The following is a 26852-nucleotide window of genomic DNA, read 5'->3' as shown; positions in this document are numbered from 1 at the left end:
AGTGAATAAAGGAGCATTTTATGTTTTTTGAGCATACATAGTGAGAGGACTGCACCAGAGTTCTTATAGGGACACAGCTCCATCGTAGCCAAAATACCTGCTTTAACCAGGCCTAACCACTTAAGAGCTGGACTGTGCTATCTAAGCTGGAGGCCTGTGGGGGCTATTTTGTTACTTGTGTAAGTCTCGGGTTTCGGTCAAGACTACGTGGCAGAGCTTCATCCAAGAGCCGCGGGTGGAGAAGTGGCTGCAGTTCTGTATGCAGCAAAGATACTGGAATGTTCTTAAGATTCTTTGGTGTAAGCTCTGGTCGCTATGCTGTGTTTCTCGGAGTTCCCAAGTAACCCTTTTGCAATTCAATCTATGTGGAGGTTTTACTGCTTAAGTGGTTTTAGAAATGTGCATGGTTTTTGAATACTTAAAATATAGGGATCCGTGCAATGCAGACATCGTATGTGAAGTACATCCTTGTGTGAGACGTAGCGAATGCATCAATTCAAAGTTGGCATTTGTTTTTAAAATGGCTACTTTGTTCCAATTCTATAAGAGAAAAAAGGGAATTTTTGTAATAGACCCTGAGCAGTGCTTTTATAGAGAAAAATTGGAGACCAAATGATCTAGAAGAGAATGAGAAGATGGAAGGAGTTGTTTTTTAACCATGAATTTTATGTTAACAAGATCATAGTCAGTATTTACAGTTCTACCAGGAAGAGGATAAAGTTGCTCCTAGAATCTAACCCCTGAGGAAAGGTTTTTCTTTGTGGTAGGTAATTTTAAAAAGCCCTCAAAGAAGACAAGAAGATACTGAGAAAATCTGTTTCCTGGTGACAGCAACTCTAAGCAAAGTTATTCAAGTAATATGCTCTGGTTTATTAAATGGTCTCATTAATGGAATAATTTAACACATTCTGAACACATAATTGTGTCTCTTTCTCTCTCCCTGTGTGTGTGTGTGTGTGTGTGTGTGTGTGTGTGTGTGTGTGTGTGTGTGTGTACGTGGCACTGAGTATTAATTCCAGGGGACTGCACATGATAGGCGTGTGTTCTACCACTGGGCTTTTCTAGCTGCTTCTTTTGCTTTCTTAATTTGGGGCTGGATTTCACCAAGTTGCCTAGACTGGCCTTGAACTCACCCTGTAGCCTCAGGGAGGCTTCAAGATTATCATCTTTGGGACTGGAAAGGTAGCTCAGAAGTAAAGAGCACACAGGTTGCTCTCTGGAGGACCTGGGCACAATTCCTAACACCCACAAGGTAGTTGACAATCATCTGTAACTCCAGGCCTACATCTTCTTCTGGTCTCCACAGCACCAGGCATACACATGGTACATAGACATACATGCAGGCAAATGTCTTAGCCACACGTTTAATGACATCTGTCAGGGTCCAGCCTTGAAGAGTTCGTACATTCTAGAGTGGGGACGTGTGGATTAGAAATGTTAGGCAGAGGAACAGAGATATGAAAGAAATACAGAGACACAGGATAGAACCAGGAGGACAACTCAGTGAATACTGAATACACCCGCATTTATTCTCCATATGCTTATGTACCCCAATCCAAAAAGGGGGAGGCAAAGACTACTTTAGCATGACAGAAAGGACAAACAGAACAATTACCTACTTCAATACCTGAGGCATCAAGCCACTGTTTCCCAAGTTAAGCATTCTGATGTTTTAGGCAGGACATGCAGCAACAACACCTTAGACCAAGAATCCTGTAGGCAGCCACTCCCTGGGTCAAACCTCCTGTCTGAAACATGAAAGATCAGGAATAGGCTTGAATTCTCTGACTTTTGGTCAAGGTGGAGTGAATCCACCTCTGTGGGTCATCTTAATATCCAAAATACCAATTAATGCCCTAGGTCAGGATATCTTGCTTGTAACCATAGGTAAGAAGTCAGACTTTTTACCTATAGCTTTGAAAGAGCAAGAGCAGGCGTTAGCTCTCTGACCTTCAGTCCAGGTGGAGTGGACCTACTTCTGTGGGCTCCCACAGGCAAAACATCCATACATAGAGTAAAATAATAATGTTTTTTAAGATTAAGATTATCCTGCCTTAGCCACTCAAGTAGGTAGGTAGAATTAAAAGCTATATCACCAGTCCCAGCAAAATGTTTCCTTTTTAGAAAATATATAACCAAAGAAATATGATAGATAGTGTAATTGCAAGGAACAGAGTTTATTCTCGCTACAGGAGACTCTAGCCTCAAGGTCTTATGCCTTGGGGTCATGCATAAGAATTGTGAATTCCCTGGAAGTGGTGGTGCAGGTTTGGGATCCCAGCTGCTCAGGAAACTGAGATAAGGGGTTGCAAGTTTGAGAGCAGGGTAATTTGGTGAGACAGGGTCCCAAGATGAATAAAATAAAGTCTGTAGCTAGAGGTCGGTGATGAAGTGGTTTCTTAGCATATGTGAATCCTTGGGTTTGATACCCAGTGAGAAATAGAAAAATGGAAGGAAGGGTAGGAGTTATGGAGGGAGGGAAAGGCATGAAAAGAAAGAATGTGAGCTAATGCATTTTAGTGAAATGTATTTTTAAAATATAGTAATGTATAAGCCTAACAAATGACCCGAAAGATCAATTCGTAAGTGTGTGTCTGCACCAGAAGACACCTTATTTCTTGAGGGGATTCAAATTTGTCTTCATATTGTAATACACTTAAAAACCCAATGCTATTCTTATTAATTGTCCCCATCTCATGTGGCATTTTGTCAGTGACATTATCCTAAGTTCCAAAACAGGTCGTTTTCAAAGACACAGAATTAGTGTTCAGGGTTCTCAATTCCATTCTCAGTCATATGTGCCAAGTTTGCAAAATTCTGATAAACAAAATCATCAATGCACATGATAGATAAATTGATCAGGAAAGATCACTCAGTGGCTAAAGTGCTTGTTCTCACACAAGTGTGAGGACCTGAGTTCAGATCCTCAGAACCCATGCAAAGGTATTATAGCGTACATCTGTAATCTCCATATTCTGTGGTAAGATGGGAAGAGAGACAGGCAAATCACCAGAAACTTTTGAGCCATATAGGCTACTGTACATTATGGCAGACAATGTGACTCCATTTCAAACAAGATATAAGGAAATGATGAACATCTAAGGTCATCCTTTGGCCTCTACACATATGTTCCCCCAACACACATACACACACATTGTACACATACGTGAAGATTAAAAAAAGTCAGTGATGTGGGAGTGATTTCTTTCTAATCTGTTGCTTTCATTGGTTAATTAATAAAGAAACTGCCTAGGCCCATTTGATAGGCCAACCCTTAGGTGGGTGGAGTAAACAGAACAGAATGCTGGGAGAAAGAAGCTGAGTCAGGCAGTCGCCATGATTGTCTCACTCCAGACAGATGCAGGTTAAGATCTTTCCTGGTAAGCCAGCTCGTGGTGCTACACAGAATATTAGAAATGGGTTAGATCAATATGTAAGAGCTAGCCAATAAGAGGCTGGAACTAATGGGCCAGGCAGTGTTCAAAAGAATACAGTTTCCGTGTAATTATTTCGGGTATAAAGCTAGCCGTGCGGGCAGCTGGGTGCCAGGAATGTAGCCCGCCGCTCCTATTACAACAAGTCAGTCAAATGGTGATTACATATATGTCAAAGGAGTTTTCTTGAGAATTCCTTGAGATAAACACTCCTGGAAAACATAGCAAAAGGACCTTTGAACACTGGTAGCTAAGTGGCTGAGTTTCCTACTCTGTCTCCCATGAAGAGTATAAGTTTGGGCATTGCCAATCCTTTGATTTGTCTGTCCACTCATCTGCTAAATTGCTGATATTGATACTCCAGGCACCATTTATGAGCTTTCAGTGTGTCGGCTCTGCAAAGATCATATAGTCCTTGTCATTAAGTTTGTGTGGATTACAAGAGTGAGCATGTGTGTGAACAAAGGGGCTAAAGCCTGTTACTAAAGTCTAAACATAATAGGAGAATAAGCTGTAGCAATAGGGTTAGGAAGGGACATGGGACAGCATGCTGTGCCAAGGGAAAATCCATACGATGTGCTAGACTGCCGCTGGGGCTCAAGGAGGAAACAGGCAGTTGGGGGTGACTCCAAGCTTTTTGTCTAGATTATGCGATTGAACTGTGGTTCTGTTCATGAAGAGAGGGAAATTAGGAAGAGGAAGTGCTTGGAGAGAAGGTAATGAGATTAGGTTTGACCAGATAGAGCATAAAATTCTGGTGGAATAAACAGGTGATGTTGTTGAGAAAAGGGCTGGGCAGAAGTTAGGGACTAAAGTGTCATCTGAAGAGACATGAGCAGCACCAAGTGTGATGAAACAGGGAGACCCAGAAGGCAAGGGGAGAAAAGACTGAATTGCGGGTGGTAAGAGGATGGAAATCCAGGAGCCTGAGAAGGAGATTGGGTCATGGCACCATGTGGGGTGAGTAAAGAGGAACTTGAGGAACAAGGAGGCTCACAAATGAAGAGAATCTGACAATATAATGACCACGGTGCCCCTTGTCAGAGCGGTGTAGGTGGCATTGTGGGTAAACAGGTTGACGACACCGAGCGATGACACAGCTTTTTCATCCTTGCATCTCTCCTGCAGCATGAAGACGGAAAGAGCAGCATACCAGGGAGCGATTTGGTCTTTGTCCAGACATATTTTACCCACTGGACGTTCTACTCAGTGGTGTTCATTTACATGCACACAGCCCTAGAATGATGAAATAAATGTTCTCTTTGTTTTCAGTTTTGTGCTGGTTACTGTGCTGTTCGGTAACTTGTCTTTACTGCTATAGACTTAGAGGGCATTCATGAAGATGGAATTTCCCTCCCACTGCAGGATTACCTGAGCAGAATTTTTAGTGCCTTTGATGAGATGTGAAATAACCAAGCACTTGGGAGCTGGGCACCAGGTTGTCAAGAGGCATGAATATGTCAGGAATTTGACGGTTTGAAAGGCTCTTAACTTTAAGTACAAATAAATACTAATCTTTAAGGAGTCCAGTTTTCTCAGCATATCCTATCATTTATGAACTCAAGTTCCTTCTAAAGGATTATTATTTATGATACTAACTGAAATTGTTGGTCCATAGTGTGGCGTTGTTGTATCTGGAAGTTAGTTCTGCTCATTAAGGACAGATTATGTTTGCATGATGGTTTTCACCATAGAGTATAAATAGAAGAAAGAACAGGAATCTGCTGTGATAATTAGGGGAATCTGTTGAAGCACGAACAGAGCTTGTGATGAGGAAAGATTGCTCTTGGCATTTCACTTTCACGGTATGGTTGTTCGGATGTGTCCTATGCATACATAACTTTCAGTTAACCAAGATTTCTTGTGCTGGTCCAAATGAAAGCCTAAGCAGTCAGAGTGGAGGCTGATTCCCGTGTAGCATGGCATGCTGCTGCTTGTAATAAGTAGGAGTACTCCAGGGATAGAAAGACCAGCATGAGACGTACCTAAACTGGTCACATAGTCCTCTGTTACTCTCTGATGTTACCATGCCTGCATAACTGTATGAGCAATGACTGGCAGAGCATGTTTACTTGTACTGGTATCACCACAGTCAGGTGGGTAGTACATTGTGCCACATTGTGGCTGTCGTGATGCCATGAGATGATAGGGAATTGCAGCTCCTATAACCTAGGGGACCACATTCAGTACTTAGGCTCAATGTATGTTGGTTCAGCATGTCCTATGGTGACATGTGGCTATAATTAAGTAAGTGAAAACTTTCAGAGCACCCTTAATGTGCTGTGAAGGTTACTCAGTATCCATGCACTGTAGCTGTGCCTGGCGCCGTTTTGATTTCTGTATCCAACAGAAGTGGTCGTTCAGTAACTTGGCCACACAACTTGTTCTTCTCCTTCTTCCACCATTCCAGCCCCCACCCTGACTTCAACCATGGTTGTACCTTAAGACTGGTGATTAGCAATCATTTGCTCACACCTGGACACTTCCACTTAATCTAAGAGCCAATGTGCTGGTAATTAGTTTCCCAGTTCACTTCTGTCTCGGTACTTGTCTACCGAATTAGCTGAGCTCAGACCCAGTAATCTACTCTCCGTCATCTCTCCCTTTCTTACCAATTTAAGACTTTTGCCCAAATGTTGCTACACCCTCCTATAGTGTGCTTGTATCTATTTCTATATCTGTCTCACCCTCATTTAATCCAGGGCTGTTTGTGACCATTTTGTCCCTGAAGATGTTCTAATGTTAAGTAGATTTAAAGTTTTTGAAACTATAAAATCAATACCATAAAACTGGTTAATTTTAAATAAAGTTATTTATTAACCTTATAAAATTTGCACAGTAATCTTCTTTTATGTGGCTGTAATAATCTGTTGGTAAAAAGAAATGTAATTATGTGTGTCTCCTAACATAATACATAGCAAGACCACAAACAAGGCCTTGCTATGCATCTTAGTTCTACGGCTGTGAAGAGACATTGCAACTAAGGCAGCTCTCAGAGAGAAAGCATTTAACTGGGGCTGGCTTGCAGTTTCAGAGGGGTGGTCCATGATCATCATGACAGACAGCATGGTGGCAGGGAGCACGGCAACAGGCAGGTGTGGTATGGGAGAAGTAGCTAAGAAGTACATCCTGGTCCATAAGCAGAGAGGGCACAGGGTCTGGGTCTGGCATGGGCTTTTGAAACCTCAAAGCCCACCCACAGTGACACACTTCCTCCAACAAGGCCACACCTCCTCCTACTTCTAATCCTTTCAAATAGTTCTACTCCCTGGTGACTAAGCATTCAGATATATGAGCCCATGGGAACCATTCTTAATTCAGACCATCACACTAGGGCAGAAAAGATGACTCGGCAGGTAAAGGAACCTGCTGCCAAGACTAACAACTTAAGTTCAATCCCTGAGACCCACATAGTAGGAAAAAACTGACATACAGGTTGCCTTCTCTGTTTCTCTCTCTCTCTCTCTCTCTCTCTCTCTCTCTCTCTCTCTCTCTCACACACACACACACACACACACACCATAAATAAATATAGTAATTCAGTACTAATTTTTTTATATATTTAAAAAATGTATACTGGCCGGGCAGTGGTGGCCTTTAATCCCAGCATTCGGGAGGCAGAGGCAGGCGGATCTCTGTGAGTTCGAGGCCAGCCTGGTCTACAAGAGCTAGTTCCAGGACAGGAACCAAAAGCTACAGAGAAACCCTGTCTCGAAAATCAAAAATAAAAAAAAATTTATACTGGCAAATATAAAATTTTCAGTGATCTGAAGTTTCATATATTCATGTTATTTCCAAGAAAAACTAGCACCCTCAATGTATAACTTGGATTTTATAAAATAAAATAATTAAAATTTCCATATAGCTAATGCTTTTTCTTATTAATACCTTATTACTAACTTTAGCCTATATGTGTATGTGTGTTTCATAGGAAATCGCCCGCCATTTACGTCCCGAGACCCTCAGAGCTATCTTTGGTAAAACTAAGATGCAGAATGCTGTTCACTGCACAGATCTCCCAGAGGACGGCCTCCTGGAGGTAAGACCGAGCAGTGCGGGACTCCCACTTACACTTCAGACTCGCTAGTAATCTCTGCTGTTCTTGCACAAGTCACACCACTTAATAGTCTGGGATTACATTGGGTTTTGGCCGTCCAGTAACTTTATACTATAAATATCAAATATACCCAAGCATGCGCTCATGATCCTAGGTAATCCAGAGGGCAACACAAAAGAATTTCTTTCTTAAAATAATTAAATTTTGTTAGTTCTTTGAGTTTTATATAATGTATTTTGATCACATTGGACCCCATCCCAACTCTTTCCAGACCTGTCCTCACCTCTCTGCTCACCCAACTACATACCCTCTTTTTAAAGACATCACAGCAAAATTTAAAAAAAAAAAAAGACAGAGTTCAATTTGTGCTGCCTAAAAGCTCCTAGGTGTGAGGCCATCTGTTGGAGCATGATTGAAGTCACACTGTAAAGAAAACCAGCTCTTCTTTTCCCAAAAGCTATGAGTTGTCAATGTCTCTTTAGCTAGGAGTAGGATGTGTGACCACTTCCTACAAGTACGGATTTTGTGACTTGAGCTTGCACCAGTCTTATGCACGCTATCACAACTGCTGATATGTGCAACTGCCATGTTCTTTCCAGAAAACAGTGTTTGATGGTAGTCACCATTGCCTCTGACTCTTACGCTCTGTCTTCCCCTTTGCTGCCATGATCCCTTAGCCTTGGAGGAAGAGGGATAATATAAACACCCCGTTTAGAGCAGAGCACTATGTTGTCTGTCATTCTGTACTAGTCATGACAAAACCAGCTCTGTGGTCATAGAAGCATTGGCCATGGTGGATCTATAATATGAGAAGTCCTAGAATGACGTCACAGGCAATGTTCTCTGATACTGCTAGCTGCAACGCCGATGCTCTGAAATTTCTGTACTGAAGAAAGCATTAGTGAGAACAGTCAGCTCGGCGAGGCACCAGAGAGTGCCTGGATTTCTTCCATGGGCACGTTAAGGAGGTGATGTCCAGCGCAGATGAGCTGAAGTAAGTGGGCTCTCAGCAGCTATGCGGCAACAGTCATTGAAAACTTGGGGGCTTTTCCATACAATTTGTCCCCACATTCTGCTTCTTAGGGTACAACTGAATCGATTGCCAGCAAGGCTCCAGAATTAGAGGCTGGCATAATGGGTGTTTGTGGAAGGGGTGTTTGTGGTCATTAAATTGGACCCAGGGTATGTAAGTAAGAGAGTGCCCTTGTTGTTCCTGACACTGTTCATCCGTGTGTGTGTGTGTGTGTGTGTGTGTGTGTGTGTGTGTGTCCAGAGTGCTGTGGTGCTTCCCTATGCTGTAAAAGGACCACTAGGAGTCAAGTAACTTCCAGGCACACTGCTTATCTCCCCGAACCCAGGTTTCCTCATTCTATGAACTGAAGATAAATGGCGGTACCTGCCCTGTCAAATGGCACAGTGTCTGAAGGGGACCGTTGTTCCTGGTATTGCAGCCCAGGGTCTGTTGGCACATGCACATTTCTGCATGACACACACACCCCTTTGCTGGCTTTTTGTTTGTTTGTTTGTTTGTTTTAGACAAGATCATACAGTGCAGCTCTGGTGGCCTCAGATTCACAGATAATTGCCTGCCTCTTTCTTCCAAGTTTTGGGATTAAAGGTGTGCACCACCACACTGAGATAGACGGTCCTACTTGTAAAAGTACTTCAGTAGATTAGTTTTGAAAGGAAACGGGGCAATAATTTGCTTAATGTTTCATCCACTGAATGAAAAGCTGGTAGTATTTCTCCTTTTTTCTTAATGAGAACTCTGCAACAATGAGCTCTGGCCCTGATTGTGCGAGACTCTACCACGGCAGTTTTTAAGATGCTAATACCAAGACTCAACTTCTTGAGAGCCTGCTTCAAACTTTCTGGAAAGATGGTTTAGCTTGCCACCAAGCCTGGTGACCTGACTTTGGCAGGTTGTCCTCTGACCTCCACACACAAACTGTATTATACATAAATAATATAGTTTTTAAAATGAAGAAAATTCAGTTTTTGAGAAAAGTCAAGTACAATCACCACAGAAAGTTTCTGTGAAAGTGTGAAAGTGAGCTGCCACCGTGTCCCATGTTCCTGAGTACTTTAATGTCAGTTTTTAACATAAAAGACCCTTCCCTACATAGCCACATAGTGAACATCCAGATTAAGAACCTGACGATTATATATTGCTACTGTCTCAGACTCTGAGATCCATCAGTTGTCTGAAAATTTTTTAACAGAAAGCACTTGGATCAGACTTGTTTGTTTCATTTTTTTTTTCCTGAGTTTCTCTCAGTCTGGCACAGTCGCTCAGTTTTTCCAATTAATTTTCATGACTTTGAAATCTTTGAAAATAACAACAAAAAAAACTAATCCAATTAATTCATTTATTTCTTTGGCTGTCAGATTTTTTTCCAGGTAGCTTTCCCATGATCTTCTAGCATGACACTGACTAGTTCATTTTGCTGATGGTATGTTACTCATGTAAGGAGTCGTTAATTCCTCATTGTGACATAGCCCGTGTATACTGTCCCCTGGCCCACCCCAAGGCCAGTCCTAATCTTCCCCTGGTATTGGTGATCATCAGGATCATGTAGCATTTCCCAGCCTTCATTGAAGAAAACACCGAGTTCTCTGTCTTACATTTTGCTTCCATAGTCTGTTCTAGGATCCTCTTGTCTTATTACCTCCATCAAGAAGACAACACTTGAAATCCCCTAAGCTGCTGAATGGACCTGTGGTAGCATATTCGAGAATATCTGAATTCTATGCACCAGGACCATTGGTCAGTCACCTTCCACTCAGATATTTGTCATTTATAACTTAGACACTTGCTTTGTGGACTGCAGAGCTGTCTTAGTGGTAAAGGCACCCATACAAGCATGAGGACCTGAGTCTGAGTCTGTTGAAGGAGCTGTGGGCCACGTTCCTGCCACCCAACTCCCGGCCGCCTGGCTAGCTTATGCCCCGAAATAACAACACACAAACTGTATTCTTTTAAACACTGCCTGGCCCATTATATCTAGTCTCTTCTAGGCTAATTCTCACGTAATAATTTAGCCCATTTCTAATAATCTGCGTAGCACCACTAGGTGCGCTTACCGGGAAAGATTCAGCATGTCTGACCTGGTGGCTGGCTGCATCGCGTCTGGCTCTGAGAGGAGCTGCCCTGCATCTGAGCTTACTTCCTCTTCCTCCCAGCATTCTGTTCTGTTTACTCCGCCTATCTAAATTCTGCCCTATCAGATGGGCCAAGGCAGTTTCTTTATTGACCAATGAAATCCCACATCATGAGTCCTTAGTATCCACATGAAAACCGTGTGTGGCCATGTGTGCCTGTTATGCCTGTTGCCCCAGTGCTGGACAGAAGGGAGGCTGAGTTGTGTCCAGCCTGCATAAAAAGCAGCAAGCTCCGTGGTCTGTGAGAAAGCCTGTCTTAAAGGGACAGGGAAGAGGGGAGGATACCCCACATTCTCCTGGGGCTTCCACATGTATGCACAGGCACACACAACTGCACACACATGTATATATACATTTATACCTCTCCACACACACACACTGCATTGAGAACATCAGTAAACAGATTGCAAGAGTCTTGCTCCCTCCGATAGTAATGTGTTAATTGTCTGATATTATAGTGAAATATGCGCCTTCCCTCTGTTCTTTGTTTCCAAATGCCCTGTAACGTGGTTATATCACTCTTTGATTGCCAACTGGAATTTAAGAGGCTTTAAATATTGTATCATAAACAGTTGGTAAAAGCAATTCTGAATTTAGTTGAGTCATTGTGAACCCATTCTTGTTCCAGTGACTCAAGAACCAGCTAGAAATAAACCTAAGTGGAGGTGGCTGTTGTGATTGGCCCGGGTTTACTGGCTGTGGCTAGCACAGGCCTCTCCATAGCCTGACACCATGATTTATCCTTAGCTTTAGTTTCTGTCCTGAAGGAAGCAGAGTTGTGATTCTTGCATGTATACTGTCAAAGAGGGAACACGATGTACAAGGCAAGAGCAAAAAGCTTTCTCTTGGGATCTAAAAATAGTCTATCCAGGCTGGTGCTTTGGCCCGGAAGTGGGACGTGACAAGCCAAAAGTCTGAAGAGTCACTGGGGGCATTGTAAAGTCACATGAAGACCTCCAGACTTCATCCCAAGCCATTCGTGGTCCAGGTGACGGTTCCGTGAAGGTTAACACAGTCGTGTCGGTGCTGGATAGAGCATTCTGGATAGTAAGAAGAGCTGGTCTTGAGACTGCTAGAAAAAGAGCAGGTGTGTGTGTGTGTAGGGGATGATTTTTCCTAACAATGACTATGAAGGTAAGTCAGGAAAAGTTTTGGTAGCTGGAATGAAAGTGGCCATTAGTGTGTCCAGGAGCAGTGATTTCCCAAAAACATTTAAGAAGGCTGAAATGACAGCCCAAGGAACAAACTGAGGTAATCCCTTTCCCTGAGTGCAGAGAGTGGCACAGGGCTTACCATCTTCATCTGTGATGTTGAAATCACTAGTGTTTCTCTCACTTAACATAGGTTAGAGCTGGAATTTTAGTAATAAAATTCTAGTAATAAAGTGCCGGGATAACCTATTCTGAATAATCATAATGCCTTCTTTCTCCATGAAGTTTCTATAAACATTGATTATGTAATATTGAAGCATCTGTTGCATTGCCTAATCCCATAAAGAGAACTGTAGGTCCGTAAGTCCTTCAGATTCTCAGTACATTGGTGGTGCTAACTTGCTTTAAATTAGTTCTCCCATTGTGAGTGGGAACAAGATGAATGGCTTAAAGATGATAGTTAATGTGATTGATTGCTCTGTATATTGATATACAGACACTTATAAAATCAATGGAGACAGTAGAAAATGTTGTTGAAAACAAATTTCATTAGCAACTATGGAAAACCCACAAAAAGTGGATACCAAACCATAGGATGACAAAAAATCTTTTAGGGTCAGTTAAGACTCTCCACACATTGTCTCAGCTCCTGTGCCTGTTGTGAGGCGGAGCTTCTCAAAGTGTATGGTAGCGTGGAGTCTCTTGGCAGGCTTTTTGAAACAGTTAACCATGTTCCTCTTCCATCTGACTGGCTAGATCTGGCCAAGCCTGGGAGCTTGCACATCTAACAGGTTCTCTTCTGGCTTTGTTGCCGATGTGTCAGGACGCACACTTGGGACATCCACTGCCCAAAGACAGAGAAACCACACACTCCCACTGTTACATTCTCTTGGTTAAAGTCTTCAAGTTTGGGATTTCTCAGACATGGACATTAAGAAAAAAAAAACAGGCCAGTGAAGACACTAAGAAAAATCACTTCCCGTCAGCATCAGCCTCATTTTGTTTTAAAATGATGATTTGTATCCAACTGCATGAATTACCCTCTGAGTTGTCTGAATTCAGCCTTACCCAAAGCTCAAAGCTCACTGGCTGGCGGTGGTGTCCAGACGCACAGGGCGGCACTCGCCTGCTGCAGGGGCATCAGGAAAAGCAGCCATGAAAATCACTAGATGTTTTCTGCTTTTGATGGCCATTTGGCTCGGAGCAGCAAGCTCCACGTCTGTGAGGAAATCCTCCCTTCTTCACTGGTGGCAATGCCACCAACCCTGGTACAACACACCTTTAAATGCCCTGGTTTCCCCGTTTTTCTGGGAAGTGCTGAAAAGCTGTTCTAGATGACAGCCATTTGTGGAGTGGCAGTCAGCAGCCATGGGTGTTCCACATAATTGTGGACTCTTTGCACTCTGGGCTTTCTTCAGAGCTGACGTAGAAGACATATATCAAGTTTCATAGCTCAAAAAGGAATGTAAACTGTTTAAGATTCCTCAAGTCACAAGAATATTGGATTTTACGCATGCTAAAGAAAACTGTACAAATTAAAATACAGTACACAACTAAAATCCTTTCTAATTTTGTGGAGAGGTCACAGCTTTTTTTTTTCATGTCTAGAATAAGTGAGCTCAAATATATCACAAGTGTGAACCCTAAAAACTATAATCAGCTGTGACCAATTGACAAGTAAAGGTTGAATCTCATAGTTTTCTATTCCAAAGGCCAAACTTTTAAAATACAACATTGAGTCCTTCAGTTTAATATATAGAATTTAGAAATAACTTTTCTTAATTTTTAAGTTAATGAATTTCATTCCCTTGCTGGTAAGAATGTATGGCCATGTTACTGGATGCTGTTTTATTCCAGCCTTTATGGAGGCGAGAGTGGGATCAGTATAGCAGGTTGAGCATGCTAGCAGAGTTAAATTGTGGCATGAGTGTTATCAGTGTGGAGAGACTGCATATGGAAGGGCTGGAAAGAGTAAGCAGAGAGCTTAGTGGCAGCGTGCCGGAGGAACCAGGGAATTCACTATGGGGGCAGCGCTGCGGACGGCCTTGAAGAATAAAGCTGGTTTTATAATGTTCCAGAAGAAGAATGTGGCAAGCTGATGTCAGGAGACGCTGGGCCTGTTAGATCTGGTTGAAATAGAGGGTTGTTTTAATAAGTTATGGGAGACAAATATGGAAATACAAAGTACAGAGAAGTTATAGGGCCTTTAGAAGTTTTCTCGTGACAAAAAAAGCTAAGCTATGGATAATAAAAGTAATAAATGCTGTTTGCCAAGCAGTATATCCTGCCTTTGTTAAATGGTTTGCTTGGATCTCCTGAAAGTCCCATTATCTCCAGTCTGTACAGGAGAGTGCTGCTCTCGTGGGTCAGATGAAGCCTCTAGACTCAACACTGTAAATAAATGGCAGAGACCGAATTCAAACCCAAGTCTGCCTCGAGTTCCAAACCTAATGCCCTTTTCACCGGAAAACTAGGACCGAGATGGCTAAAAAGTTTGAAGTGAGCCAGTTCTTGATTCCAAGACCACTACTAGACAGATGGACACTTCCTTGGTGGTTTGCTGGAGCCCGCTATGGGTGAGCATGAGTTTTTTCCATGCGTAGCAAACAGTAGCTTCTTTGGCTATGGCAAACAGGATCCATCAAAGGTTTCTGCATTGAGTCCCCTTAACCAAAGATGGACATTTAAGGTGATTAGTAATGGAAAGATAAGCTCTGCTCATCCAGTAAGAAGTCTAAAGGACACAGTAGCCCAGATATTTTGAACTATCCTACTGTGAGCAGCAATCCATATCTACACGAACACAGTTCCTGAATACAGTGCCTGTCTTCCACAGCCTCTGCTCTGTGAGAACATTGGCTTGTATTTTATGTTAATTATTCAGTCCCCAGTGGCTAGGCATGCAATATTCTGTTCTCAAATTTCATTAATATTAAAAGTAATGACAATACATTAAGGACTAACTCTGTGGCTAAATATTTTAAGTACAGTGAGGGCATATTGAATCAAATTCCAGATCTGCCACTTACTTGATATTTAAGAAAGTTGTGTAAATTGGGCGGTGGTGGCACACGCCTTTAATCCCTGCAGTCAGGAGGCAGAGGCAGGCGGATCTCTGTGAGTTCAAGGCCATCCTGGTCTACAAGAGCTAGTTCCAGGACAGGCTCCAAAGCTACAGAGAAAGTCTGTCTCAAAACAAAACAAAAGGTTGTGTAAACTGTTGTGCCTCAAGCCCTCATTTTAAGACTAAGATAATAATAATAATACTTACTTCAGAGGATAGAGGCAAGGCACAAATTAGTTTGTGTTAAACAAATAATAGGTTAAATTGGGGTCTGGAAAGATGATTGTGCAGCCAAGAGCCCAGCTGCTCCTGCAGAGGACCCAGTTTGAGTCCCATATCACAGCTGTCTAACTCCAGCTCCAAGGACACCTCTGCCTTCACTGTCACATATCCAGTCCACACACATCCTTAAAGTACAAACAACATCTTTAAAAATGTATTTTAAAAGAATAATTTCAACTTAATGTAGATATATTGTCAAAGGTTTTGCTACTCTTAACTTTGACCATTGAAAAATAAATGTGTTAGGATCAAAAGGCTATATTTTTAAGAAAAGCTCCATTCTTTAAATTTAAATATCCTAAATATATCACAAAGGAACATACATTACACTTCACCAGTAAAAGAATAAAATATGCCAGTTTATAAAGTCTCATAAAAAATGCTATTTAAAATTGATCTTGTTTGATAGTCCCCTTCCTCCTTGCAAAATACATGAAAAATTACAAGTAGAGATGCGTAAGAGGGAGATCTAATATAAAAGACCTAGGCTACAGAAGAGGCGATGTGTGAGTTCACTCTGTTGCTGAACTCCATACATCTGATGCTTCCGTGTCAAGCCATGGGGTGCAATTAGCAGCTGAATCATGACAAGGAATTTCTGAAAGTGGATGGAGAAGAAGCTTGAAAGGGCAGGGCTGATGGTGGCCACCCTTGAACACTTCCCCAACCCCCCAAGTTTATGGCCTCATCTTGGAGAACCTGCCTTATTTCTGTTTCCCTTCTCTCCAAATATACCCAAGGCGTCTGTCTAGTGCTAAGGTTCACCCCAGCATAGAGGGGTGGGCATTGGGACCAAGAGCGTTTATGGAAACCTAGTATGTGACTTCCCTGGGGTAGATGTGTGGCTCCTGTGTCCTTTGGGTGCTCAATTGTTCTTCACCCCTTTATTCCTCTCTTGCCACATCTGTCTCCTGGAGCATCAACACATGAACAGCTGGTTCATCCACCTGCTTCTGAGTCCTCTACCAAAGCTTGAGAAGGTTGGTTCTGATATAGCCATCTGCACATGCTCAGATGTTCCCTCCTTCTCAGCCTCTTCCCAGGAAGAAAGAGCAAAGGTTGTAACTTTCATGGCATGCCTGATAGGTGTCAGGCTTCTTAGCATCTTTCTACAAATTATACCCCAGCTGAGGTGAGACTCCAAGTGTAATTTCACTGTAAGAAACAACTCACTCTGCTTTCACCAGATAGAAAACACACTAAAGTCTGGTTTGAAACATTCTCCTTTTTAAAAGAAATAAGAAAGAGGACTTCAGTGTGTGTGTGTGTGTATGCGCACTTGTGTGTTCGTGTGTGTGTGTGTGTGTGTGTTGCATTTGGTGATTGAAACACAAGCTCTGCTTGCTCCTTTGGTTTCCCTCCCTCCCTTCCTTCCTTCCTTTTTTCTTTGCATTTTATTTCATTTTATTTTATGTGTATGGGCATTTTGTCTGTGAACCACTTTCATGCCTAATCCCAACATAAGCCAGAAGAGGGTACTGGATCCCTGGAACTGGGATTAATAGGTGGTTGTGAGTTGCCATGTGGGTGCTGGGAATTGATCCCAGGTTCTCTGTAAAAGCAGCCAGTGCTCCTAGTCACTGAACAATCTCTCCAGCTCCTCTCTTCTCACCATATAAACTCTGTTGCCTGTCAGTTGGCAGCAAGTGAAAATCGTGGATCATTCAGTTTTGCAGCTGAGGTTTGAGAAGTGCAAGCTAGCTGAGCTGCTAGGAAGGGCATGAGAACACGTGTTCCTTCTGTCTAGACAAGCAAACATCCTTTGCCTGCTGTGCCCTGTAGCATTCTGTTCCTACCAAGTAATGATTGTTTGTATTCTTCTAAGTTCTATTTATTTATTTAAGATTGTGAGTGGGCATGTGTGGGAGTACATGCAAGCCGTGTGTATAGTTACCCACAGAGGTCAGAGGCGTTGGGTCTCCTGGAGCTGGAGTTAGAGGCAGTTGTAAGCCACCTGACATTGGTGCTGGGAATCAAAGCTAAGTCTTGGAAGAGCAGTATGCACTCATGACTGCTGAGCCATCTCGCCCAGCTTGTTTTTATTTTTGCCTTGATGCTTTCAGTATTGCTGATATTTCAACTTAAATGAGTATGAAATTTTCTTGAGATTTTATAATGTTAGATTAGAAGTTGAACAAACATCCTTGAAATCCAGGGTAATGCCAACAGCCATTTCTCCATCAGCTGTGGCTGTCGTCAAGATGTAGTTCTTCCTTCTGGTAACAGGGGTCCAGAGAGGCTAGTTTGCCTTCTGACTCTTAAATTTGCCCTTCTTACAGAACATAAAAGTATTTGTCACAGGCTTGAAACAATCTGTACCAAATGATAAACTGGACAGAGTTTAGAAGACTGATTCATCTTAGATCTATATAAGTGAGGAACATTATGCCATGTAAATATGTCCTCTGAGGAAGTATATAACTAAGCATTAACCTCTCAGAGTTAAATATTATTTAAAGCCAGCAAATAGATATGCTCTCTCTGATTAAATTTCTGAAAAGCCTGAAGACGAAGAACCGTAGCGTTGTCAGGGTCTGTGGTAGTCGAGAGAACGACCGGCAAGGGTATCAGAAGTGGCACAGGTGCAGGTCTGTGGGTGCCTTTGATAGGGTCTCAAGGATGACAGAGAAAGTGTTCATTCTGACTCGCCGTATCTGTGCCTCTTAGCCCAACGCATCTGATGCCTCATCCACGCCGCTCAGCAGCACAGCTGTCAGTCTCGTCATCTAGCTAGGTCTGAAAACCTGAGGAGGAAGGCAAAACTATCTACTCACCGGCCTTTGCTCTCTGCCCTTTGACTCCCAACTCCTTGTCTTTGATCTGCACACTGTTCATTTCTTAGCTAGTGGCTAAGTAAGCATTTATGGGGTAATAAGTAACTCTCCGTAACTGATTAAAGGTCTTCAGCAAGAACTCAGAAAGGAGCCTAAAACACTGATGGACTGATCAAGTCCATCCTCGTTGCCATTCATAAGCATTAACGCTACTCCTCCTTCTGTCTGTTAGGCCATTGGGTTTCTATTCTGGTTACAAAAAGTCAGGAATAGGATAACAGAGGGAAAATATTAGACCCAGGATTTTCAAGGACAAGTAGACTCAGCAGGTTTTCCAGATTATTCCAAGCTTAGCCGGGCGGTGGTGGCGCACGCCTTTAATCCCAGCACTCAGGAGGCAGAGGCAGGCGGATCTCTGGGAGTTCAAGGCCAGCCTGGTCTATAAGAGCTAGTTCTGGAACAGGCACCAAAGTTACAGAGAAACCCTGTCTCGAAAAACCAAATATATATATATATATATATATATATATATATATATATATATATATATTATTCCAAGCTTTTAAAGAACTTGTAAAGATTTTACTTCAAATGCCAGATGCCTGCCCCATAGTGGTGATATCAGTACCATGTGAGCGACTTTCTGTGAAAATCGGGAAGGAAATCTCCTGCTCTTGGTTGAGCTGAGCATGCATTCAGCTACCCAGGGGCCCACCAGACAAAATCTTGACATCAACTTTTCAGTAGCAAAGTCACCTTTCTGTCTTTGATTTAAGAGTAATTTAATTAGCCGGGCAGAGGTAGGCAGACCTCTGAGTTCGAGGTCAGCCTGGTCTACAGAGCAAGCTCCAGGAAAGCCAGGACTACACAGAGAAACCCTGTCTCAAAAAGCAAAAAATAATGAACAAAAAGAATAATTCAATTTAAGAAAATATTATCTGTTTCAAAATCTACTGAGATAGAGTAACTATTTGATATAGTGGATAACTACTTGATAGAATTAGTAACTTAGGTCTTGGGGCTACTTTTATTTTTGGTTATTTTAGGGGAATGGATATTTCGCTTGCGTGTACATAAGTGCACGGTGTGTGTGCATGGAACCCGTGGAGGCCAGCGAGAGCGCCAGGTCCTTGGAACTGGAGCTGTAAACTGCCAGGTGGATGCTAGGAACTGAACCAGGGTCCCCTGAAAGAGCAGCGAGTGCTCTTAGCCGCAGAGGTATCTCTCCTCCCTTTGTGACTAAGCTCACCCTGCTATAAAATTTATTTGTATTCTGCCATGCCATCTGATTATTGATTTTGTAACTTTTTATTTTGCTTTTACCTTTTTTTAAAAACAGTTTTATCATTTTTAATCTTGTGTAGGTATGTGTTTTTGTGTGTGGGTGTGTGTGACTATAGGTGTCCATAGAAGCCAGGGGTGTGGCATCCCCTGGGGCTAGAGTTACAGGTGGTGTGAGCTGCCTGAGTGGATGCTGGGAACTGAACTTGGGTCTTCTGCAGAAGTAGCAAGTGCCTTAACCAAGGACCTATCTCTCCAACTCTAATTTTGTATTTTTATCTGTATGGCGTCAATGTAAAATAGCTCGTAAGGAGTCCTTGCCTTGTGCCCAGGATTGTTCTAAGTACTTTATCCACAATAACTAATCCAGTGCACGGCCCCAGTGCAGTACACGTGATAACCCCATTTACTACTGAGTTACTGAAACACAGATTGAAGCCACCTTCCCATGTCACACCTGGCACATGACATAATGCAGACTTGACCCCAGGCAGTGTGGTCCAGAGTCTACTCTCTCAAACCTCACTACCTTCCTATGCAAGGTAGAAAAGCTAACGTGAGGGAAGATGTTGCAGAGTATCTATATTCATATTCCAGATCCGTCTCCATCTCAGCTAGTTGCTAGATACCATTATTCCTCTTGAAGTTTTAAAAAGTTCAGTTTTCTTATATAATTCTATATTTTTGTTTTCAAATTCATGTTAACACGGCATAGAGACCATGATTTTCTTCAGTCTTCTTTTGGCCTGTCATTTTATATATTGGATACAGTGTACTCTGTCCATTGAACTTCCCATCACTATAGTGATCTGGGCGGAAGCTGTGTATGGAGTCTCAGTGGGTACTTTAAAAGATTGGGCTGAAGAGATGGCTCAGCGGTTAAGAGCACTGGCTACTCTTCTAGAGGACCCGGGTTCAATTCACATGGCAGCTCACAACTGTAACGCCAGTTCTGGGGGATCCAACACCCTCACAGGAGCATACATGAAAGCAAAACAGCAATACACATAAAGTAAAAAATAAATTTAAAAAAGCCCGAAGCTCCCGACGTTTCTTTCTCTGCCTGTACGTCACTATTTTCTGTGCTGCCTGTGCTGCGGTCACTGCCTCAGGACAACATTAAATGAATCTAGCACAGGAACAGAGAGCGGTGAAGGCAGGTGTGTGGACTATCCCTCTACTGGACTCCATCCAGCCACCCTATCAACACCCAGTACGCATTATGCCCATAGACTGTTATGTAAAAAGTGGTGTGCTGGTGATAAACACGGGCCCCATTAGCATCTTCCCTAAAACTGCAAATTGCTTAATCTGCTGAGTAAATGAATCACTACTACAGGTTTAAAGCCACCAAGTAATTTCTTCGCTCAGAATGTCAGAGTGCAAAACTCTCTGTGCAAAGTCCTCCCCTTTGCGTGTTGTCCATTAACTCTGTGGTTACTGTACAATCACTATCTGCAAGCTAAGATCTGCTGCTGACTGGTCACACGGCAGGGGTTATGAAACAGCACACACGGTGCACATGGTGGGGCTTTCCTCAGTGTCCCGCGAGGGACGATTCCTGAAGCTTGCCTTCAGATTGTTTCAGTAAAGAATCCGTTCTGTTATAGAAGCAACACCAACATTGGTTGCTCAGCATACAGTACTTTGTAGCTAAATGAAATGACCTGGTGGTGTGTGCTGCCATCTGGACGACCCTTGCTGACAGTGGGCACTTACATTTCTTCTCCTAGCTGGTATCGAGCGTGCTTTCCTAGGTGAAGGGTGTTATCTGTGTGTTCTCTTCGGTCTTCTACATTGTCTGTCACTTCGGCCCTTCTCGGGCTTGCGTGTGTTTATTACATTCCCTCTGTCTAGGGCGGGATAGTTTCCATGCTCGGTGAATTTAATGGGCTGTTGGAGAGATTGTCATTGAAATAGGTCATTTTCACCTCACACACAAGTGCTAGGAGACCAATCCTCAGCCGGTGTCATGGCCTCCGGAAACATTTAGCTGTTTCCTAGCGTGAGCGTCATGTGAGGTTCTTGGAGGATAAAGATCTGCTCTAAGTATTAGAGGCTATTATTCTGGCAGAGAGAATGATTTGTGTGCTAGAGAAGCCCATGGACTTCGTGACTTAGACTCTAAAATAACACTAGGGAAGGGCGGGCCACAGGGGAAGGTAGCTAAGACTCAAGCTGTGTGGTTGTTTTATGTCTTGCTTAGGAATTTTAGGTTTATCCATACATTTAGACTCAGCTAGTTCCCGGACACTGGTTTCCAAGTGAATACAAAAGGACTCATAGCTTTTATTAGATCCCAGGCTGACCTACAATCCAAAACCCATTAAGACTATCTGCAGTGAAAAGTCCTAAGGGGATGATAGCGCTGCTCATAGTTCAAATGGAGCAAACCATTACCGTGGCCTATTTCATATGTTGGGAGGTTTGGTGCAGAACTGTGCTAGTTCAAGGTAAAATCATCTGGAAGACTTCCTCAGCTACCCCGAAAATCACAGAGCCTTTCACTGAGTGTTTTATCGACCGCCCTCTCCCCCCACTAAACCCTGAACACCGGCTCAGAGGAGACAACAGTGGACAAGAGCTGTGGCCCAGCCCCGAGCTCGTACTAACAGAGAAAACATGCATTAGTCAGTTATCTGAAGAAACAGAGAACTCTGGCCCTAATTGGGAAGCTGGTGCAGGAAAGGGTTAAGGAGGGTTTTCCTGAGCAAAAGGTCTTTGAAATGAGTCCTGAAGAAATGAGTGGGGAAGGGGGAAGAGGGAAGTCTCCAGCAGAGAATAGCTGTGCTAAGGCCCTGGTTGGGAGGGAAGCAAGGACCTTAAAGAGCACTGGCCAGCCTAGCTTCAAAGGTGGCTGCAAGACCCGTGTATTTTAAGAGCAGGCACCTTTATGCTAAAGGCAGCAAAGAATCAGTCGCGGGGAGCAGGTGCTGGCATAATAGGCTGGTTTTGTTTTGTTTGTTGGTATTTATTAATTAGCGTAATAACTGGAAACTATCCACACTGAAATTTTAAGCTCACAAATGTACATTTATCATGTGTGTATGATTTAGTTTCTCCATGTGAACAACAGTGAGGCTGGCCCTGCAGATGAGCCAAGACCTGGGCAGTCAGTACTCCTGCTCCCTGTACGAGGGTTAGCATACTCTGGGTATGCCATGAGGTGACAGAATTTGAGACTAGCTCCCTAAACCCCAAACCTTTCTGGATTTTAGTTTCAAGCAAATCAAATCTGAATCTGTCCTTTTTGTTGGTCCCCCCCAGCCCCCGTTGAGGAGCGTGTGGCCCAGTGGAGGAGGTTCCATGCCTAAGGTCATGGGCTGAAAGAACAGAAGTGAGTCCCTAGTTAGTCATCCTGGATGTCTCTATGACTCCAGACTTGAGAGGATTTTTTCCTTTCCTTTAGTTACAAGCACAAGTATATCTTATTCTCTTCTCATAACTAAGAGTGTAGTGTGTTCTGTGTAATCAGGCATCTTTTAGCTAAAGCTTGAAGCTTGAAAACTCAACTCCTAGAAGAATGAAACTTCTTATCCTGCAGTGTTAGGTGAGCATTTCTAAGAAAGTCCAAAGTCTGTGCATGCGCAGGTGTGGTCAGAGAAGTTAGCTGAGCTTTTAATAGCCGTGAGGTCTGAACTTGAGTTCAAAGGCAGAAGTTTAAAGTCTTAGATTGGTAAAGTAAAAGTTAGAACTTGGATCTTCTTATGTCTAGTGGACGTACCCATGGCTTTTATTAAAATCCAGAGTATAAGGGAGGCGCAAGAGGGGAAGGATTTGAAGAACGGGATCTGGAAGGGGTGATCTGAATTTAAAATCCCCATGTTCTCCCCCTACCAACTCATGACAAATTTTCTTACTCAGACTAATTTTCCCCACCATGGAGAATTGAAATACTGGCATTTCATAGTAAGAATTACGTGAGGCTGTGTGATAAAGGGCCGTATCAACAGAGTTCAGTGCAAAAGTCAGAACCACTCCAGGTATTCCAAGGCCATGACTCCTCTGAGGCACAGCAGTGCGCAGGATGAGGGTGTTAACTGCACTCGGATTCCTCCCATTGCTTTCCCTTGATCCAGAGGTGGGCAGCTGTTTGTGCTATCACCTCAGCCACAACTGCCAGCCTCACTGCCTCTCGCAGCCACAGCCCAGGAACAAAACACTGTCAGGCTTCTCACTGCAAATATTCAGTCTCCTAGGCCTTCAGAGGAAATAATTAGTGAATGGAGTCTAACTGCAGCAAGAACTGCAGGGCAGCCTGGGAATGTAGTTTGTAGTTTTCGAGCTACCGAATAAAAGTAGACTGTCAAGTCAGTGGTCTAACTTTGGAATCTGCCACAAGGATGCAGCCTGGGGGCTGGCATATAGCAGATGTTCAATAAATGAAAGTTATTACGTGAGGAGGTTCTGCTGCTGACTTACTAGTACCAAAGTACAGACAGCACTTACTGTCTTTGCATAATTTACTTTTATGAACCTAAAGACATTGACTTGATTCTATTCTTAGAGATTCCTATCAAACGCAATTAAATATAATTATCCTAGTTTGGAACCTCTTATTTATAACCCCCCCATCAAGATGGTAACAGAATGAAGCAAGCGTCTATGCATTTTAAAGTGTGTGTGTGTGTGTGTGTGTACTCAGCATGTATATGGAGATCAGAGGACATTTAGAAGGAGCTGGTCCTCTCCTACATGTTGGCCCAGAGATCAAACTCAGGTTGTCAGGCCTCATGGCAAGTACCTCTACCCTCAGTGGCCCCTCACTTTGATTTAGTTAATGCAAGCACTGACTTAAAATGATAAAACCGGATTGAGCACCATTTTGTGATAGAACATACCCTACAACATTAAGTATGTAGGACAGGAGAAATGTTTCCTGTAAATGTCAGTGATTTTGAAATTGTTTTCTACCTGCTGAAGAAGCAGTAACAAGGCCTTGTTTTCACCACTGTTGTCTTTTTATTATTCATTTCCTTTTCTTGGCTCATCTCCTTTCAGTCTGACATACCTCTGGCTCCCAGAAGCCTTCCTGTACTTCTCTGTCCACACCCATTTTCAGATAAATAATAAAAGTAGCAGGGAGTAGGTCAGCTGCAGGGTTCCCTGCTTCCTCCTGCCTGCTTCACGTCTCCTGACCCTAGACAGCTTTAGATGGAACCTGTTTTTGCTTAAGGAAAGAGATTCAATTAAAGGTGGCTTACAAGAGCTTACTCAACATTTTCAGCTAATCAAATGTATTTAGAAAAGCAGTGGGCATTCCAGTTGTCTTTGAAAGTCAAGGGGTAGTGTAATGTGACTTCTCCTTTGGCTTGGTAGCATAATTTTTTCTCAAATCGTGTTTTATTCTGTATTTTATGTATGCTAATCAGTCAGATAAAAGTATCTTTGTATTTAAAGTCAATATGAGAAATAAACATTTCAATATTTAGAGTTGAAAATTTTTATTCTTATTTATCCAATAAAATGTTCTTAGATACTATCTACACTTAAAATCCAGAAAACTATATTAATACTTTTTTCCTTTGCACATTTTATTGTCATTGTAATTTGAGACAAGGTCTAACTGTCTAGTCCTGACTGATTTGAAATTTGCTATGTAGACCACGCTGGGCTCAAACTCTTAGACATCCACCTGCCTCTGCCTCTGAATGCTGGGGTTAAAGGTATTTGTCACCACACCCAACTTGTACAGCATTTTAGTTCAAATTCTGTAGAGCAAATTGCTAAACTAATGAAATATGATTACTGATTAGTAATTAAAACACATTTAGTAATTAAAACGTATTTTCTTTACTAATCAGATTTCCACATGGTATCTGAGTAATAAACTCCTGGAATGCTGTGACTCTAACACTGAGTGCTTAATCCAGGCAGTGGAACCAAGTAGCAGATCAGAGACTCCCCTGCAGTGCTGGTGAGTGGACCACAAGGTCACACTGGACATTGACTCCAGTCTTAGGAGTTCAGTTCCAGGCTGCTTTTACTTGAACCCAGTATTTTAAAAATTTGTTTTAAACCTCTGACATTCGTCATCCAAACAAGGATACAAAATTTTAAGGAAAACATATAGATTTATAACCTAAATGAAGAAAAGAATTTTTTTCTATCCATGGTGCAGTGTGAGGATTTTCACTAGTCCTTTGGGAATGATAGTAACTCGCACGATAAACATTTCACTGGTACAGATTTTATGACTAATTACATTCCAAGGGGATGAATAAATGTTCTTCCTTGTTCAAACACTGGGTATTTTAGCATTGCAAAACCTGTCATGCTGTCTTGGTGAGCATTTTTCCCTTATATACTCAGAGACTATGTTCAAATGACCCAATTAAAAATTCCTTTGCACACTTTAACCAGAAAGTCTGGACAGAAGCCGTAGAGAATGTCACGTGCTAATAGATGACTGTTTCATCTCATTGTTTTTAAATATTGATTCCCAAAATAGAAGCATAGTAGAATTCTACAGTATCACTAAAGAACTCAAAAATTTCACTAATTAAGCCTCGTAGAAAGGGAGCAGTCGGTTTCTTTAAATAGCAGAAGGACACGGGTGAGTGACAGTGCTGGGGAAGTCAGCAGCCCTCTGATTTGAAACAGTAGATGTTTTTAACACCAGCTCTTTAGGCTTTAAACTTTAAACGAGTGAAAGGGGGTTTTTGCATCATTTAAAAAGTGAGGGTTTTTTTTATTTTTTATTGATATTTATTGAGTTCTACATTTTTCGCTGCTCCCTTCCCTGCCTCTCCCCTCCTGTCGCGGTCCCCCTCGTCCAGCAAGGAAGACTCGCGACACACCGGAGCTCTTCCTGCTGCAGTTTATTCAGGACCTTGTTAACAATTGTAAAATCTCTCTCTTCCTCTCTTTTCCTCTCTCCTAGGGCAAACCTCTCCCAGCCCTTAAGTAGGCATGGGCTACCAATCCTGGATTGCCAGGTGGGCACTGCTCATAGGTCCACGCATATGCAAGCAGCTGACAATCATTGCATGATAATAGCATAAGTCAGGCCTAGTTGATATTAGGAGTTGATTATCACAGAGAGCACTCGCTTTCGGGATTGTGGAGGGAGGGAGCCAGCACCATCAGGTGCGACTCCACGCAGCTCTCTACACATAGCCATCAGGTGTGACTCCACACGGCTCTCTACAGTTCCCCCTTTTTGTTTTGCAAAGCAACAGGCAAGAGTAGAGGTCTGATCTCTGTTAAAAATGGAACATGTGCTAGTGTCTGTCCAGGTGTCATCCACCCAGAGAACACTAGACCTGTCCGGTGTCCTTTTACAGAGGTGGGAGCTAGACACCAACCCACATGCAATCAGACTTGCTCTTCTTGAGGTTGATGTATGCTTACCTCAAGTGCAGTGCGCAAGCCTCGCATCCTGTGCTCGCTTCTATCTCTTTTAAGATAACCAAACTTGGGGAGACTGTCCTGCTTCAATGGCCGTGAAGGCTTGAATGATCATAACTTCATTGCAATGCTGTGAAACCCTTATGTGACAGACGCACCACAGGCATACCAGGGAGGCAAGCACCATTAAGCCTGTTAGGGCTCCTACTCCCGCCCACTCCTTCAGATGATCCATGGAGTGATCCAGGATAGTCCTTCTGCCAGGCTGGTATCCATGCGTGTGGAATCTGCAGTCAC

The 26852-nt window shown here is 42.7% G+C and overlaps 1 protein-coding gene across 3 annotated transcripts in view; it reads left to right on the top strand.

Annotated features, from left to right (window-relative positions):
• Positions 1–26852, top strand: part of Nme7 (NME/NM23 family member 7) — a 138476-nt gene that overhangs the window by 90267 nt on the left and 21357 nt on the right. For all 3 annotated transcript variants that reach the window (XM_057769355.1, XM_057769354.1, XM_057769356.1), the window contains one exon: positions 7366–7473. In XM_057769355.1, the coding sequence (XP_057625338.1) occupies positions 7366–7473 (108 nt within the window). The remainder of the gene's footprint in view (positions 1–7365; positions 7474–26852) is intronic.

This window comes from Chionomys nivalis, chromosome 5, assembly GCF_950005125.1.
Source record: "Chionomys nivalis chromosome 5, mChiNiv1.1, whole genome shotgun sequence".
Classification (NCBI taxonomy): Eukaryota; Metazoa; Chordata; class Mammalia; order Rodentia; family Cricetidae; genus Chionomys; species Chionomys nivalis.
The sequence above is the reverse complement of the archived record's forward strand: the minus strand, read 5'-3'. Positions and strand labels throughout refer to the sequence as shown.